This window comes from Pogonomyrmex barbatus, unplaced genomic scaffold (genome assembly GCF_055798465.1).
Source record: "Pogonomyrmex barbatus isolate J1 unplaced genomic scaffold, ASM5579846v1 scaffold9, whole genome shotgun sequence".
Taxonomy (NCBI): Eukaryota; Metazoa; Arthropoda; class Insecta; order Hymenoptera; family Formicidae; genus Pogonomyrmex; species Pogonomyrmex barbatus.
In genome coordinates, this window is record NW_028297193.1 from 2234608 (window position 1) to 2251167 (window position 16560).

At 37.8% G+C, this 16560-nt stretch overlaps 3 protein-coding genes across 6 annotated transcripts; 1 reads left to right on the forward strand and 2 right to left on the reverse strand.

The window, feature by feature from the left end:
* Positions 1–1416: 1416 nt before the first annotated feature.
* LOC105428821 (NHL repeat-containing protein 2) lies at positions 1417–6442 on the reverse strand. 2 transcript variants are annotated; one of them, XM_011641338.2, is made up of 10 exons: positions 6301–6442; positions 5957–6241; positions 5440–5606; positions 5206–5365; positions 4692–5107; positions 4391–4620; positions 3938–4163; positions 3558–3752; positions 3371–3484; positions 1417–3177 (listed from the first exon to the last, which is right to left on the reverse strand). In XM_011641338.2, the coding sequence occupies exons 2-10, from the start codon at positions 6138–6140 to the stop codon at positions 2782–2784; spliced, it is 2088 nt and encodes a 695-aa protein (XP_011639640.2). In that variant the 5' UTR covers positions 6141–6241; positions 6301–6442; the 3' UTR covers positions 1417–2781. The 2 variants fall into 2 exon arrangements, with proteins under 2 accessions (XP_011639640.2, XP_025074494.2); XM_025218709.2 differs by lacking the exon at positions 6301–6442 and having other exon boundaries at positions 5957–6285.
* Positions 6443–6613: 171 nt separating this feature from the next.
* On the forward strand, positions 6614–8263 carry LOC105428823 (HIG1 domain family member 2A, mitochondrial). The gene is made up of 2 exons (XM_011641339.3): positions 6614–6752; positions 7523–8263. Exons 1-2 carry the CDS (start codon positions 6614–6616, stop codon positions 7681–7683), a joined length of 300 nt encoding a protein of 99 aa, XP_011639641.1. The 3' UTR covers positions 7684–8263.
* On the reverse strand, positions 8043–16371 carry LOC105428819 (rhotekin). Of its 3 annotated transcripts, none has more exons than XM_011641334.3 (8): positions 16210–16371; positions 10256–10446; positions 9966–10175; positions 9676–9855; positions 9501–9595; positions 9221–9435; positions 8846–9116; positions 8043–8745 (listed from the first exon to the last, which is right to left on the reverse strand). In XM_011641334.3, exons 1-8 carry the CDS (start codon positions 16354–16356, stop codon positions 8543–8545), a joined length of 1512 nt encoding a protein of 503 aa, XP_011639636.2. In that variant the 5' UTR covers positions 16357–16371; the 3' UTR covers positions 8043–8542. The 3 variants fall into 3 exon arrangements, with proteins under 3 accessions (XP_011639636.2, XP_011639637.1, XP_011639638.1); XM_011641335.3 differs by lacking the exon at positions 16210–16371 and adding an exon at positions 13435–14880; XM_011641336.3 differs by lacking the exon at positions 16210–16371 and adding an exon at positions 11031–11270.
* Positions 16372–16560: the final 189 nt, after the last annotated feature.

Here is a 16560-nt window from a genome sequence, read left to right on the forward strand (position 1 = left end):
GACATAACGGTCCTCTCTCCTCGTCTCCTTTGTCCGCCACACTCGCGCGTTACGAATACGTGCACGCGCGTCCGTGTCTCGCGCCGCCTCCGAAATCTGATTTAGTTACGCGCGCGGGATACAAAGAGAGAAAGGAGAAAAGAGTGAAAAAAAAAAAAAAAAAGAAAGAAACGGGGAAACGCGCACGACGGGATATCGGGTGTCGGGTCTATCGCCCATTCGCGAATTCGACACACGCGTGCCCGCGCGTGTCACCCCGTCATTTGCACGCCGTTTGCACGCCGTTCGCGTGCATGGCCCAGTGGTGAGGCGACTACGAGCCGACCGAGATCATCCGGAATACCAGGCAACGAGGCCATCCTGTAAGAATAAAGCGTGGTCTCTTTCCCGGTTCGGTCGCTCGGGAAGGAGAAGCCGAGACATTCAGGCGCGCTCTCGGTCTCTCGTTCTCCACATTTGCCTCGGTCGTGCGAATCCTCGTCGTTGCCGACGATAATAAAGCGGTGCGACAAGCAAAAAGGAGAAGATCGAGTTGCCCTGCAGCGTTTGGGGCGACTTCGACTAATTCAGATTCTGATCGATTTAATCGCCGATTAATTCCACCGGTAGAAGCAAATTTTCAATTACACGGTTATCTTTATCTTTTTTTTATTTGCAAATAACTAAAAATATCAACTATTCATATTAAAAGAATAGTTCAAGTTCAAGGTATTGCTTAATAAATTAATTATTGTCAATTATAAATTAATCAAAGTTTAAATCGTTTTAATGTCCATTTATTTCTATTGGTGTAGATTAATTTTAATTTTGGTTTAATTTATTTTTTATCCTTTTTTTCATTTAAAAATTAATAGATATTGATAAAAATGAACATAAAAATAATTTCGACCGTTCAAAAGCTTGAACCTTAATCCGTGATTAATTTAACCAGCAATATTATTTAAAATAAAATTTACACAATTTGTTATACGTATCCGAATTTCAAAAAATAAAGTATTAACAAAAATTCAAGTATTTCACAAATTTATTATCGTTAATTGGAAGTTAGTCATTTAATCGCTTTAAAGTCTCCCATTAAATTCCGTTCGACCGATAATTATCTTGCCAAGGTGTCATTTGTACCGTTTCGTTAATGCGGATAAAATCGTTAATTCCCTATCCTGTTTAACAGGCGGAAAGAGCGATTAGATTAGGGACAATAAATTGCATAGTCAATTTCGCTACGAGCGATTCTGTGGATTAAATTAATCGCCGATCAAGTTAATCGAAGCGTGATCGAGACGTATTTAATTATAGATATAGAAGCATGACAAGCAGGAATGGAAAATAACGACAAAAAAAAAGACAAAATAGGAACGAACAGGAGATCCGATTTGTCACCGGAAGCAGATACAAAAAAATATTGAAGACGATCAATAGTCAGTCGTTAATAGATATATTATATTTTACGATCAATCAACTTCAGCTATTTTAAAAATTGAATAACAGAAATATAGCGGTTTGTTAGTAGATTCATCATGAGCAGAACATTAGTTAGATTGATATTATCCGCATTAAGCTTAAAGCGAAGATTTATCTTCGCCTGTACTTATTCACGGATTGTAAAATATTTCAAATTTTATAATGGTATAGTAAACGGCCTAAGACCAACTGGCAAGACACTTAAAACTAATGATCATTAATATTATTCCTTCTTTCTGTTACGATACTAATACTAACGATGATTGCGAATATTTGTCAATAAATATATATTCATTCTTATTAAATAAAATGAATTAAAATTTAACAAATGAAGATATTCAAGATTTCAACAATTAAAAGCGCATGAATAAAATAAAAAATGTTGAATAGGCTGGTCAGAGCTGACTGGTCATTAGGAATGGTTGCGTGAATATTGGCAATCGGGATAATGGATTTTGTAACATATATACACATCTCGAAAGATGACGAAACGGAGAATTGATGATAAAGGTATACTGAAATATACGATTCTCGTAGTTATATATGTAAATAAAATGATTCTTTAGAAGTCCGAAAAGTAAATTTAACAACCAAAGCAAGAAAAATTTATATAAGTTATATTCATATTATTCATAAATAATAAATTAAAAACTATTTTTATATATATGTAATTTTAAATGTACATACATATAAAGATCCTAAAGAACAATTTAGAATATAACAATAGTAATAGTCATAAAATATTATTTAGTAGGATCATAACTTCTGTTCCAATTACACTATTAAAGACTAACATATTTGTTAGACACTCGCCCACTGATGGATAAAGCAGAATTATTATTTGTTGTAAAGCAATGATTAAAAAAACATAAAAAAAATATAAATATATTAAAAATTAAAATGTAATAAGTGTATAAAAATCTTATGTAAAATTTCATTTTATATATATATAATTTTTTCAATGTTTTAAGAATATATATTATGCAACGTTCGCATTTATATCTTTCGAAATTATTGAATGTTGAAATAAAACTTTATAAAAATTTTACGTCGATTAATTAAAAACGAAATACATTGATTGTTTTTTCTTCTTATGCCACTCTACATTCAGAAAATATATAATTATACAATTGTCGAGTGAGTGCTTGCTATCATTGGTATATTCTTTTAAATTTAATTGGAATCTAAAGATTCACTGTAATCACAGGCAACGATTACTGAACGCTCATTCAACTATTGTGTTCTCTGAACGAGCGTATTTGCATTTTTCGATATACACTGAAAGGATAGAGCGCTTTCTAATCAATGATAAAACGTTTTCTAACTAATGACGAGTTCCTTCTCTTCGGTCACAACTGTCGGTGCATCTGCTTTTCGTTGCACGTTGAGTAATATAGGCAACTGTAGCGGCATACAGACATCCGCTCCGCAAGCTATTATATTTAACACGATAGACAATTGTTCGCACGTTTCTCCTTCGGGAAGTTTCACCGATACAGGCGTTGAAAGTCTATCGGTCAAAGATTTCGCTGTCCACGTATTTGCGGGTAGTGACACTTGCCATTTTTGTGGTGCATTTTCATCTAATTTCAAACCGTTCGTAAAGATGATATTAAATGAAACGTTTAGTTCTCCGCCGCGTGTATTAAGTGTTACATCGAAAGCAAACACATTGTCAGTGTTTTTATACAAACTATGGGAGGACGTAATTTCCATCTGAAAGATAAAATAAAAGAAGCTTAGTGTAGTATATAATATATTATATAATATTATATATTTCAAATAAAACACATATTTTGATGAAATTCTATCTTACGATATAATTTGTATGATTTATATAATTATATTGATATAATAAAGTAAAAATATATTTTAAAACTAATTCTAATAAAACCAGAAATGTACTTACAGTTGAAATCTTCTTGTTTTTCAAATCGATAATCTTAAGAGCATGATTATTGGTATCTGCTACGTAAAGAATATTACCGTCTGGACTGACAGCCAGATCACTCGGTTCATTAAACTAAAAAAGTGTTTTAATAATTAGACAGATGCGAAGCGTTTTTAAATTTATCTTTTCAAAAAATGAAACTTACGGTAAATGTACGATCAGGTTTTCCGTGGCCGAATAGTGTCTTGCATTGCCCCGTAATATTTACACTTTTAATCTTATGATTATAAGTGTCAGCCACGTAAAGTAATTTGTCCGAATGATTCCACGTTATTCCCAGTGGATGTTGAAGTTTAGCTGAATGTCCCTTTCCGTCTACATCCCCAAAAGCATGCAAGTTCTACAATGTAAATTAAATCTGAAAATTCTGGTAAGACAAATATTATAGTTGTAATTTATCGCTGCTATTCGAGAGAAGCTGATGCTTGTTAAATTAATATTAAACGAGCTGAATAAACTATGTTGTTCATATACACAAACGGTAAAATAAGAAAACAAGTGAAAAATATTTGTTATTGGACGAACCAATGGATTCATATGCCCTCCACAAACAGCAGATACTTGACCGCTATCTAAATGCAACTGTCTGATAGCACTGCTCTCACTATCTGCAAAAAACGCAGCTTTGCGTTCCTGAACAACCGCAATGCCAGAGGGTTGTGCCAGACCCGCAGCATGAGGATAATTGTTGTTGCGATTTTCCTCCCGACCACTTCCGACGATAGCAGCGCATGTGCCTGCTGTATATTTTCTAAAAATACAGAGAGCTTTAATTAAAAAACCAGTCTTCTCAATAAACATTAATTAATTTCTATAAACGGGAGAAAAATTGCATTTGTTTTATATCATTTCTTTATATCCATATAAACTAAAATATTTAACACTTAATAAGAAATTAAATGTTAAATTAAATTAAACGTTCAAAAATCACATTTGAAAATGCATATATAAATGTGTATTAAATTCCATAAATCTTACTTTTCCTTCCACCAAACAGTATCTTCCAAAAATAACGCCCAAATCTGATGAGTACCCGCTATGGCAATTAGCAATACTGGTACAACGATATCTTTATATTCGTGATGATAAATTGCCACATCCCAAGGAGATGATAGGGCTTGATCGGTACTATGTTTACCACCAGAACGATCATTACCTTGTGAACCAGTACCGGCTACGGTAGACACAGTTTTTTCAGTTAAATCTATCTGAAATGACATTAATGTTGATATAAATATAATATTTCAATGTCGTAAAGTATAATAATAAAAAATGGTACTTTTCTAATAGCGTGATTATTATTGTCCGCAACATAAATTATATTATTGAGTACGCAGACTCCCTGAGGTGAATTGAATTTAGCATTCTTAAAATTGCCATCTTTAAAGCCTTGACTGCATCCGCCTATGACGTTCTCCATCTTTCCGTGCTCATTCACAATCACGATTCTATTGTTACCACTATCCGATATGACCAGCTTCGTCCCTTGTTCCGACTGAAGAACCGTTAGTTTACCCGGAAATAACAAATCGTCTTTAGAAGATGGTAAAAGATGGTGCGCTGGCTTCAATGGAAGACTGTGATTCGATATCTGGTTTAAGGATCTGAAATGTGCTAACGCTACTTTCGTATATAATAATATTTCATCTTTGTGATCTTCACCCACGAAAACAGCCAGCGGTTGACCTCTAGGTCCTGAAACAGATTTGCAATACAATAAGTGTTCATCAAGTTTTCACAAATAGCGCAAATATAAATGATTACAAAAAAAAGAATCGCATATTATTTCATACCTAACATAACCAGAGTAGGCCAACACGTTATTCCCATATCATCCCACATTCTTAATGTTACGTCATTTACCACAGGATGCATGATATTATATCTTTGTACAGCAGATAAGATATTCTTTGAATTGCGCTCATTGGTAAACTTCGCGCTGTGAATTCCAATCTAAAAAAAAAAATATTATTATAACCAATTTTAAATTTTGCTAATGGTCTCTTGAAACAGGATGTCATACTTACTACGACAAGACCATCCTCCATCGAGACTTTCTTCTCAACTTCCTCCAGCTCAGCCAGAACATGCATGCAATTGATACAGCAATAAGTAAAAAAATCCAATAGCACAATTTTTCCCTTGAGATTATGTGCTAGCGACAGTCCTTCTGACACGTTAAACCATTCCAAACCTGTGAAACAAATATTACTAAATACAGAAAACTTACAAGGACAATGATTGTTCACTAGTTTTCTATGACAGATAAATATCTACTTATTTCTAATTAATTATATTCAAAATAAATATGATAAAGAACAATAATTATTATTTTCCTTCAAATAGATAATTATCAATTCTAATTAGCTATTCCCAAAGTGAATATAAAAGTTCACAATAGCAATGATTAATTAATTGCTAGTTTCCTATAGATAATCTTTAATAGATAGTTATCTATGTCTAATTAGCTATCCTAAAATAGAATGTTAGGAAAATCATGGGAATAATGAGAACTTGTTTCCTGTGATCCAGACAGTCACTTACCTTTTGGAAAATCAAGAGCTTCCGTTCCACTGTTTTCGAACCGCTTGATGTGTTTCAGGATCAACGTTTGCTTTTCCTTCTGTTCTGTCAGATCGTCCAGATGGAGACGCATTTGAATGCAGACTTGCGTTAACTCCTCTATGATATCCTGCGTATTCATCTTCGCATTCACAAGTCCGCACATCAGCAAGAAGACGATTTATAAGGACGAGCAAGATTCTTTCGGAAAGGATCAGGGAAGGATTGAGGACGTGTAATAAAAGGATCTCGAAACCACACCAATTCCTAAAATAGCCACGTTAAATTCTATAGTCGAAGCTTGAGCATGTTACGCCTAGACTTACATCTGTCGTAGATCATTACGCCATGTTTTGCCGATCTTGAGGGAAAAGATCGACAGGGAGGGAGAGGATCATCTCGTCCGTGATCACATTGATTGTTTTCCCTGTCATCGTTGTGTCATCAAAGTCCAAACAACGTGTGAGTCACACGTTGCTCGTCACATTATCAGTTTATTTGCATAATCGTTGTCAGATTATCCACAGAGATCCGTGAGAGTTCATGCGCTTTCGTACCGTGCACATGGGCATGGTTACAAACAGTCGCAAGTCCGGACTCTTCTGACGTGAGAGTCCTGCGTTCTCTTCTTTCGAGGATATGGCAAAGGCAAAACCGGATGACTTGGATGAGTTGGACTGGGTGACGGTACGCGATGAGCTGGACAGTAGTTATGCTCCCGAGACGATATTGCAGAAGGCAAAGCGTAAAACGCAAGAGAATCCGTTCGTACCGATAGGTAAACTAACCTATGCTTCATAAACCAAAACAGAACTTTCAGCTAAATTTTTTTGTCCTATAAGATGAGAATATGAAGATGCAACTTGAGAAAAGGACAGAGAAATAGACAGACGAAATATATTTTTTAGACGTTAAATGTTACATGTATATTTTTATGAAGAAAATTGCGTTTGTCACATTATTGTCATTAAAGATCTGTTCAAAATAACTTGTTTGGTTTTCTACAATTAAACAGATTTATTTACTTATCAAAGAAGCATTATTTTCGATAAACTTAGATTAATGGGTAATTAATTCATGAAAAAAAGATTTATATTTTGTCAATATGGATAAAATTATTTTTTGACTTGACGTATGAAAAGGAAAATTAGATTAAGGATGAATTATATAAATTTTGTTATAAGCATTTTGCCAGTTGAATAGATCAATGATTAATTTCCATTTCTACCAGTTGATGAGACTTACTGTTTACTTCTTTTAATCCTAAGAATTAGAAAAAAATAATAAGTAAATTAAACAAGATTAAAATTAATCTATATTGATAGAAATAATTACAAGTTGATTTTCATTGATCAACTTTTCTGAAACTTTAGCTAGATTTTATTGTGGATAGAATTTTTTCTTATCTGATACACAAGAAAATTAGATTCATATAATTTAATATGCTTTGTATAATTAGATAAATTAAACATCAATCAAGTTCTATTAAAAATTTCATTCGATTACAATCTTTAGGAAGATGTTATATTTGCATATTTGTATTTCCAGGAGCGTTGGCAACTACAGTGGCTCTGAGCGTTGGACTCATTAGTTTTTACAGGGGAAAAAGTAATATGCAACAATACATGATGCGTGCTCGAGTTGGTGCTCAAGCATTTACCATTATTTGCATGGTGGCAGGATTTATCCTGCTGCCCAAGTCGAATTGATATTAATGCAATACTGATTCACGAGTGTTATTGTCTATTGTAATATGTAAGGTATTTGCACTCGTCGAATTGAATACTATATACGTAATACGAGTCAATGTTTTTTGTTTCATATAATTTAGTAGAGATCATTTCTGTGCATATTGTACAGTATGTAAATATTTTTATATATAAAAATATACTTAATTACACTTGATGCAAATCGTAAATGGGTATTTTTATTAAACGAATGTCCTTAATTTTATATTATTGTATTTTATATTATTGTATAACGTTTAAGAAAAATATTTCAATAAGTTTCTTGAAAATCTTTTAAATTACAGGATGGTTGCAGGATTTTTGAAAAAGCAAGCAATTAATTAATTATATAGTTATATATTATTATTACCATTGCATTAAATACTATATACCATGTATATAAATATATATGTGTATCATTACAACTGTACTAAATATTGCAATATTCCTATATATATTTTTTTATAACTCAGAAATACACTATAACAAAACTTTCCTTGTACTTTTAGCAATATGTAAGACTTCGCACTATAAAAATAAAAAAGAAGAAAAAATCGTTTAATTAGAATCTTTTGTACTGTATAAACCTTAGCCAACAAACTTTCTACAGATATCGAGTTATCAATCGATATATACTACATGTCGACCAAATTAAAATCTTCCCATGCAAGTCTCTTCGGTTAATACAATGTGTATTAACTGAGAAACTATATTTAATTTTCCTTCCAGCTTAATTAATAATTATGTATCAATCTCAGATCAAAATTGGAAAGTTTTAATTGCGCCATGATAATTCGGCATTTAGAATATTTTAATTCTTCGAAAAGAATCGTAAAAATCGTTATGCCTTTTTATTAGCGGAAGTTAAATGAGGCTTTAAAGAAATACCACTTTGTTTAAATACACCGCTGATACTCAGCGAACGTGAACGTAGGCTTGTTAGACTATTCGTGGAACTGCAACTGCTTAGACTAGTACTAGGTGTGAGATCAAAGATCGTTTGTACAGTAGGTCTTGCCGATGTGTAATCCGATGGAATTGATTCTGCAATAGAAGAAATATTAACGGACAATTTATTATGGATTCTAGATTTTAAAGCTTATCAAATTTTACAATTTGAAATCTGCATGACTTGTATATTTACCTATTAAAGGTGTCTCGTCATATAAGGAGCCCTGTCTTTTATTACTGATAAAGGAATTTCTCATGTTTTCAATGTTGGATACCCTTTGAATAACTTCCGCCGCATGTTTCCATCTCGAGTGATCGTTTATGTGCGCTGATAAGAGCTTCAACCACTTTTGAACTTCCTCCTTCGATTCAAATTTAATCGGTAGCAATGTTTCCACACTGTTGCCAGAATTGTTTATTAAAAGTTCTTTAGTAGAAGTTCTGGATGGTTGAATGGATGTTCTCTGCAGATAAAAAAATTATTTAAATAATAAAACACCATTATATAAGGTATACACATACACGCACGCGCGCGCGCGCACATACACACACAAAGATGCCAACTAACTTTGTTAATAGGTATTATGTGTTCTGGATTTTGACCTTCTTCCGCGTGTTTTTTCGATTCCCATGTTTTTATACAAAATCCTTGTAGACGCGCCCAATAATTCTGGCCGTCTATTTTCACGTTGCCAATACATATTTCTTTAGTGATGCATTCTGGCTGTATCGCCAATCGACAACAAAAATGACCGAAAAGTGGCAGAGAATGATGTTTATTTTCTGAAAAAAGAAGCACAATGTAAGTTAGTTATTCCGCGGCATGCCAAATTTTTCACGTAACTTACCAATGCTATTAATAACGAGGTCGTGCGTATGAGTATTGTCGTTTGTGTCGTCTAAAGACAGTTTTGCGCGAGCTACTAAATCAAAGTGTGGCCCACTGAAAACAGAGAAAAAAACATAATATAAAAATGAAAATTGATTTAATCTACACGTTTATGAAAGAAAATATCGACTCACGATTTAGCGGAGCCAAATTCATCACGAAGCGAAGCGGCGAGCTTCTTGCCAACAGTTTTCGAGATTGACGAGTGAATCGTCTTTTTGATTCTTCTCGGTGTGCTGGCAATACTCAAATCTTCTTGCAAAACATGACTATAGATTTCCAAGATTAATTCGAATTCGGATGGCACATTGTTACTGAAAAAAAATAAATATATAAATAAAAATTTATTATTGCAAGATAAACTTCAACAATATAAACACTTCAACTTGTGCTTACTTCAAAATAATAATTTCGAGAAACTTACAATATCAAGACATCGGGAAAACTGAGATCCGTATGAGCCCTATCGATGGGATATAACAAGGAGGTATCATGGATTTCCGTGCCCAATCGTGCTAGGCAGAAGACGGCAAATCGACGATGATCACCGCGATTCTTGAAGTGATCGGAGTCTCTCCACATCAGTGGTATTCTGAGATCCGAGATTGACAACTTGCCCGTACTTCCAGAAGTGCTGAAAATACATTATTGCAAATTATCATAAGACAAATGATCCTGTGATCGTGATCTCTATAAAAAAATGCGTGAACGAACCACGACTGTTTGATGGATTCGCGGCGGCGATTCTGCAATTCCGCCATGTAGACCGACATTCTTTCATTGGATGTGAGTAACGCCTTGGCGGCTTCCAAGCTTTGGGCGCGATGCTTCGCGGCCGCCAGAAGTCTCGCCGAGCCTTCCCTCATCTTAATTTCCACCTCGATTTTCTGCTCGAGGTCATGTTCCTGCAACACACGCATAATCCATGGTGTTTTAGCAACCAATTCGCGCATCGTCGGCCCAGCCGCGAAAATCCTCGTCGAAGTACCCGTTGAATTTTAAACAGTATTCAAAGATCCGCTCGCATACGGTTGCAGGAAGCGTAATCCCGCACCGGTGTCTGGCTGAATATACAGACGTAAACGAAAAAAAGAAAGGAAAAAGAAGGAGCAACCAATAGTTACGATCGGAGAAAAATCAGAGCGTCAGCGATAAAACGACTGGCTTGCCAGCACGTGGGCCCCATCACGCGTTTGCGGCGTCGGGTTACACACCTAACGAAACGTCTTACACATTTTGCGAACGAATCGTTTTACTCATTTTACAAGTCTTCCTGAGATATCGGGTCTGCCGTAGACCGACTTACAAAACGAACAATATACGAAAACTCCGCGCGATTCCGGGATCAGCTACAAAATTTATAACACTATCGACTATCGAATGCGCATCCAAATTTAAAATCGATATTTAAATATCCAAAATATATAAAATTAAAATATATAGATCTACAAATGTAAAATATATCGGTCTAAAATATATAAACGGTAACCTGAGAGAATGTGGCCTTCTCGTTCGTCCGTTTTTGAGATTTCGACATGTAAAAAACGCTTCGCAGCTTCGTCGCGTCTATGGCGTGGCCAATCGCAACCCGGTGAATGGGAATTCTACCTCGAAGCGAGAAACAAACTTTGCGAAAGCGTAAATAAATCGGCGCGGCTCTCGCGACGCTGGTAGCAGAACGCAGAATCGGACTGAAATAACGACTCTTCGGGGAAGTGGGCGAATGCACGAGGGGGTGACGTTCACCTCGACAAATTGGCTCGCATATTGCCTCTCCTTCCTACCCTTCGAGAAACCACGCTAACATCATGGGATATCGATCCGTGACCACTTTTATAGTCGGCTTACACGAGATCCCATTCGTTCCCACGAAACGCATTCGGAAGGACTGTGCGTCTGTCGGAGAATTAATTTCTTTCATCTCTTTTCTCTCTCATGTATTAAATATTAAGGCTCATTTATATTAATGTGTATATATATACATCTCTCTCTTTCTCTCTCTCTCTCTTACATAAGGCATATCTCGCGCATTACGTAAAAATACGTTAAAATCTCGAATCTTCCTCTCGAGGATTTCTCTCTCCTTTTCTCGTCGCCTTAGCACACGCCCGTTAATTTTCCGCGATACGCCCGAATGAGACGTATGATCCGAAAATAACGCACGCATCAGTAAAATCAATAATGAAGAGATGATTCATCTGCGCGCATCGAGCGATTTCGTATTCCACCGGTGTCACGGTGACACATCCTTAGACCGAGAGAGAGAGAGATCTATCAGGGAATACGTCCACGTATACGCCGCCGTCGGTCTCGGCGGACGGGAATTTTCGCAACGGCGCAAGGGTAACCGCGGCCACATTTAATCCCTGACCTCCGTCGCCAGTGCTGTAACGAGTCTTGATGAAAACGCTCGTTGACGCGCGCCGTGCGACAAACGAGTTCACGTAAGCACGACTGCACACAACTCGCGCGCGTGTATCGCGCGCCTCGACTTTTTTCTGGACTTCCCGGAGTTTTTTTTTTTTTTTTTCCCCTCGGGACGCGCGCGATACACCTTGCGCTCCGTCGACGAGGAAGCCCGCGCCTCGTCAGCGCGAGGTATTCCTCTCGAGCTGTTTGTACATAACGCGGAAGAGGCGGGACTGAGAGAGACGGAGGCGAGTTATCCCGACCGGGGACACAGGCCGTTTCGGTCTCCCTCAGTCCCGGTTCTTCCGTTGTCCCCCGTTGTTCCTAAGTGTTTCCCTCTCAATCGCCGCTTTCTCCCGCATCGTCGGCACTTTCCCGACGGCTTGTCTGCCGAAAATAGTCGCCAGAAATCCAATACCCCCGCGCGCAGATGTGCCTGTAATGGTCACCGCGCGACGATGTCAGGAGGCTCGACGTTGCATCTTCCTTTCACGCAAATCTCCCGAGGACACGGCCGCTCCGACGTAAAAATCGATCGATATTCAATCGCGGTGTCGAAATGAAAACAAGCGACCTACGAGATTTATGCGTAACATAAATAATGTAACAAATGACAAATTTTCTTCGAGTTGTGATCGCTTTGTGAAGAGCATAAGATTATTTCTTTATTCGGAGGATTCGCTGAAGACGACTTAGGATTGAGCCGAAACATAAAAATTTCCATTTCAATGTACTATTAATAAAAATAAATAATGTTTAATTTCAACGCGCAGTAATTTTCGAGCCTGACTCTGGCCAGCTTTTTAGTTCTGAGTTTGTTTTTAGTACCGAGAATTCTTTGTGTTTTTCATAATAATAAATATTCGATACGTCACAGGGTCAACAGGGTTTTCGTCGAAACTTTGTCGATCCGTCGAATCACACTTGAGACGCTAATCTCGATTGAGATTTCAAATCCGTTTGACATTGCCATCCGTACGTCCGACCGACGTGATATCCAAACGCGACGTCTAAAAATACGAACAACGAGCTGAACGCGAGGAAACGTCGGCGGCCACTCGCATAAAATAATTCAAGTCCCCTTCGTACAAATTTGATGTGAATTAAATCATGGGTGATCTGGACTAAGTACCAGTCAACTTAATTGGCGATCAATTCAACCGACAAAATTGCCATACAATTCGCTCCTCCTAATTTCTAATCTTTCTCGCCGTGTGTTTTTTGCTCTCCAGTAATAAAAAATTAATAAGCAATTAATAAAAATTAATCGACGATTTGATCATCAATTATGTTAATCAAAGTTTGCACGGAATCACCCTTAATGACCGCATGACGAATAATTAATGTTAGGAAACGACAGATGCGTTTCATTACATTTTCAGAGATGTTTCTTGTTAATCTCGTTAATACATGGAAATAAAGCGATCGGAAAAGCGATTAACGATCTATCTTCAGAGTCATCGAATGCATCATCGTGGTCCTACCTTCGAGTTTCGTGCGATCTGTCGAACGTAATAAAGATCCAAATCTTGGAAAACGTCGTTCTTCCCCGATAACGTCAGAGGCCTCGATCGCACCCGGCTGTCCTCGGCGTTTACGACGTTGCACTCGTCGTTGAGTCGGTCCTTCGATTTATTCGAATTTCGCGAATTCAATATCGCCAAATGCGGAAAGCAGGAATTCATCTTTCTTCTTCTGTTTTTTTTTTTTTTCGTTTCGCTGAACTAAAGTGTCACCGACCAAACGCAACCGAAGTTACGTCAAATTTAATAATTTGCGAGCGAGATCGATACCGAAGGTCGATCGATACCGAAGGTACCGAATCGTCGCAGATTAGCGCGATCATGGATCATCCAGGTGCATCCGGCTTTCTCAGAAATTCATAGTGCACGGCCACACGTGTCAGACAACAAACAACTCTGCGCGGAACGAGTCTCCTGATTGGCTCTGCGTGGTTTATTCCTCGAAGCCTTGACCTGAGAGATTTTAAAGAAATACAAGAGGAGAGACGGTTGTTCTTTATCTCTTTTTCCTTTGAGAAATCTGGTCAAGATAGACGTGACTTTTCTCTTTTCCACAACTTTCGTCCATCCACTTCTATTGCTCGACACACAAGTAAGTTCTGATAAATTGTGACCTTTAAAATTTAAGCAAAGCAACGAAAAATATTGTTGTCACGTTACCCCAAGGGTCTTTTGTCGGCTCGACCTCTCCGTTTTTCCAATGGGAATGATGTGTGTCGACAGCGGTCACGTATCACGTCGTCGTCATCATCGTTTAGATCCGGTCGTCCTACGTTTTTCCGTTAGCTACAAAATAAATCGTGACGGCATCGCGCCTCCGTTCTTGCTTCTCAAGTCGCTCGCCTTGTCGACTGCTCCACCATCGAATTTATCCTTTCCCGTTTCCGGTGGTGTCTACGCCCAACTGTCGTGATTCACCATCAAATAGAGAGAAAATTATCCTCCTCTTCCTCCTTCCTTGCCGTACGATATTTCACAGATCGCCGCAGATTTTCCAAATAAGACATCCACCGGCGCCACGTGGGGTGAATACAGTTCAAGATCGTCGTGCGAGGTAATTAACGACAATTATCGGTTCTGAGACCCGAGACCCGACTTTGCGGCGCGACTAGATCGGACTAGAAACGGAGGGAGTGTGCACGCATAATTAGTCGAACGAAAATAATCCGCGTAGGTGCGAGAAACCGTTCCCGCGCCGCTATGCACGTCGCGAGGTGCAAAAGAGCGAAGAGGAAAAAATAGGAAGCGAAAGGCACCGTCCTCGGGAGCACCCGACTAATACTGAATGACGCTCGACCATTCGAGCGCCGTGTAAGCATCAACACAGAACGCACCAGCGCTACGCACCAACGCACCATGCGGCAAATCTGCGGGCCGACGGGGGAGGTCGGCGAGGGGAGGTAGGACCACCGGCGCTACCGACAATGGATTGAATGGGAGAGCGGGGCGAGAGGGAAGAAGGGGACGGGAGAAAGGGAGGTGGGGAGGATCGCCCACGCCGGAGCATCCGCTGACTTTTACGTTTTGTCGCGCGCGACAAGAGCCATTATCGCGCAATTATCTGCGAAATAGCAACCGCCGCTTACAGATGCGTTATAAATATATCAAACGCGCTCGTGCCTCCGTTTCATCAGCGTCATCTCGCTTTCCATCGGATCTCGTTATGCATGATGGATCTCGTCGCATGATTATTCGCTGTTTATATCGACACAATGCGACTGCGTATTTTAATTATAGCGCTGAATTTCATATCTGGAAATTAGAATAGTTTTATTTCGAGTACACTGACTTCATTGAATTTTTATTAATTACGTTCGTACTCACTTCGGTGAATGTGACAAAAATTTGATATTTTTAAAATTTTCAGGATTCAACAAAACGAACACATGTTAAATCGCAGGATCACATTTTTCTTTTATCATAATTTATCAAAAATTTCAAAATATAGAATTGTCTGGGTCGACTATAACTTGAGTGAGTCCACAAAGGTTCACAAAACCCTGTGCAACAAGTGCATCCATGCTGTGTAACTATTTATCAAAATTTTAAACTTATACATAGAGACATTGAAGATTTTATATCTATTACTATCTAAAAAGAATTAGATAAGAAATAAGAAATATTATTTATGTTAAATACTTCTATTTAATTGAAATATGATTTCTATTAATAATCAAGAAAATCTTATATTTTTCTAACATTTTTTTCTAATTAAATATAAAATTTTTAATATTTTTCTCACAAGAGACGAGTAGATAACAGCTTTCCTGCTTTCACAAATAAAAAATCCTTATTTCACATCTAAAAAATGTAAAAAATTTTTTTCCTCCAAAAAAAAATTTTTGCGTCAGAGAAAATGCGAAACAGAGAAAATGCAGAGTAATTACATTTTCTTCTCTTTCCAAATGAAAACTCTCAAATATTTATATGGAGCGAGATTAATTTTACAAAGTATAATTTTGCAGCGTGATCTTTTTTTCAAAAGAGATGAGGCGCACGTTTCATAAATCCATCCGGCATAACCTTACATCCGATTACATCACACATCAGCCGCGTTTTTCTGCAGCGAGTCTCGCGAGACGAATTTATGTTGTCACCTGTCGAGCATCAGACTACCGAGTTAGGAGAATCTCGGCGAGGCGGAATGCAAAGTGGCAGAGATTTTAAACAAGTGTCAACGGACCGCCGGCGACGCCGTTGTCTAAATCGCGGACGAGCTGACGATTTCGAACTCACCACGTGATTCCTTGCGTGTCTGAGGCTCTCCCGTCTGCGTACCCTCGTTTGATAGTCATTCAGGCAGCACAAATAATTATTCTCCTTGTAGCAAACGTCGTTCAACGACCTGTGCGATGTTTGAACGCTCTTCCTCCGCGGCGCCATTTTGTCATTCGAATTTCTTCGCGGCGCCGCCGTACCGGTGAATCGCCGGCGGGTCCTCATGGACCGAAATTCGCAAACAGCGAGATCTTTCGTCCAAAACACAAAATGACGGAGGAATCGCAATTACGCAAACGCGACTCACGCATCCGACGCCTCCGCGTACTTTCACACGTTACGAAATATTTCAATTAATATTCGAATCAC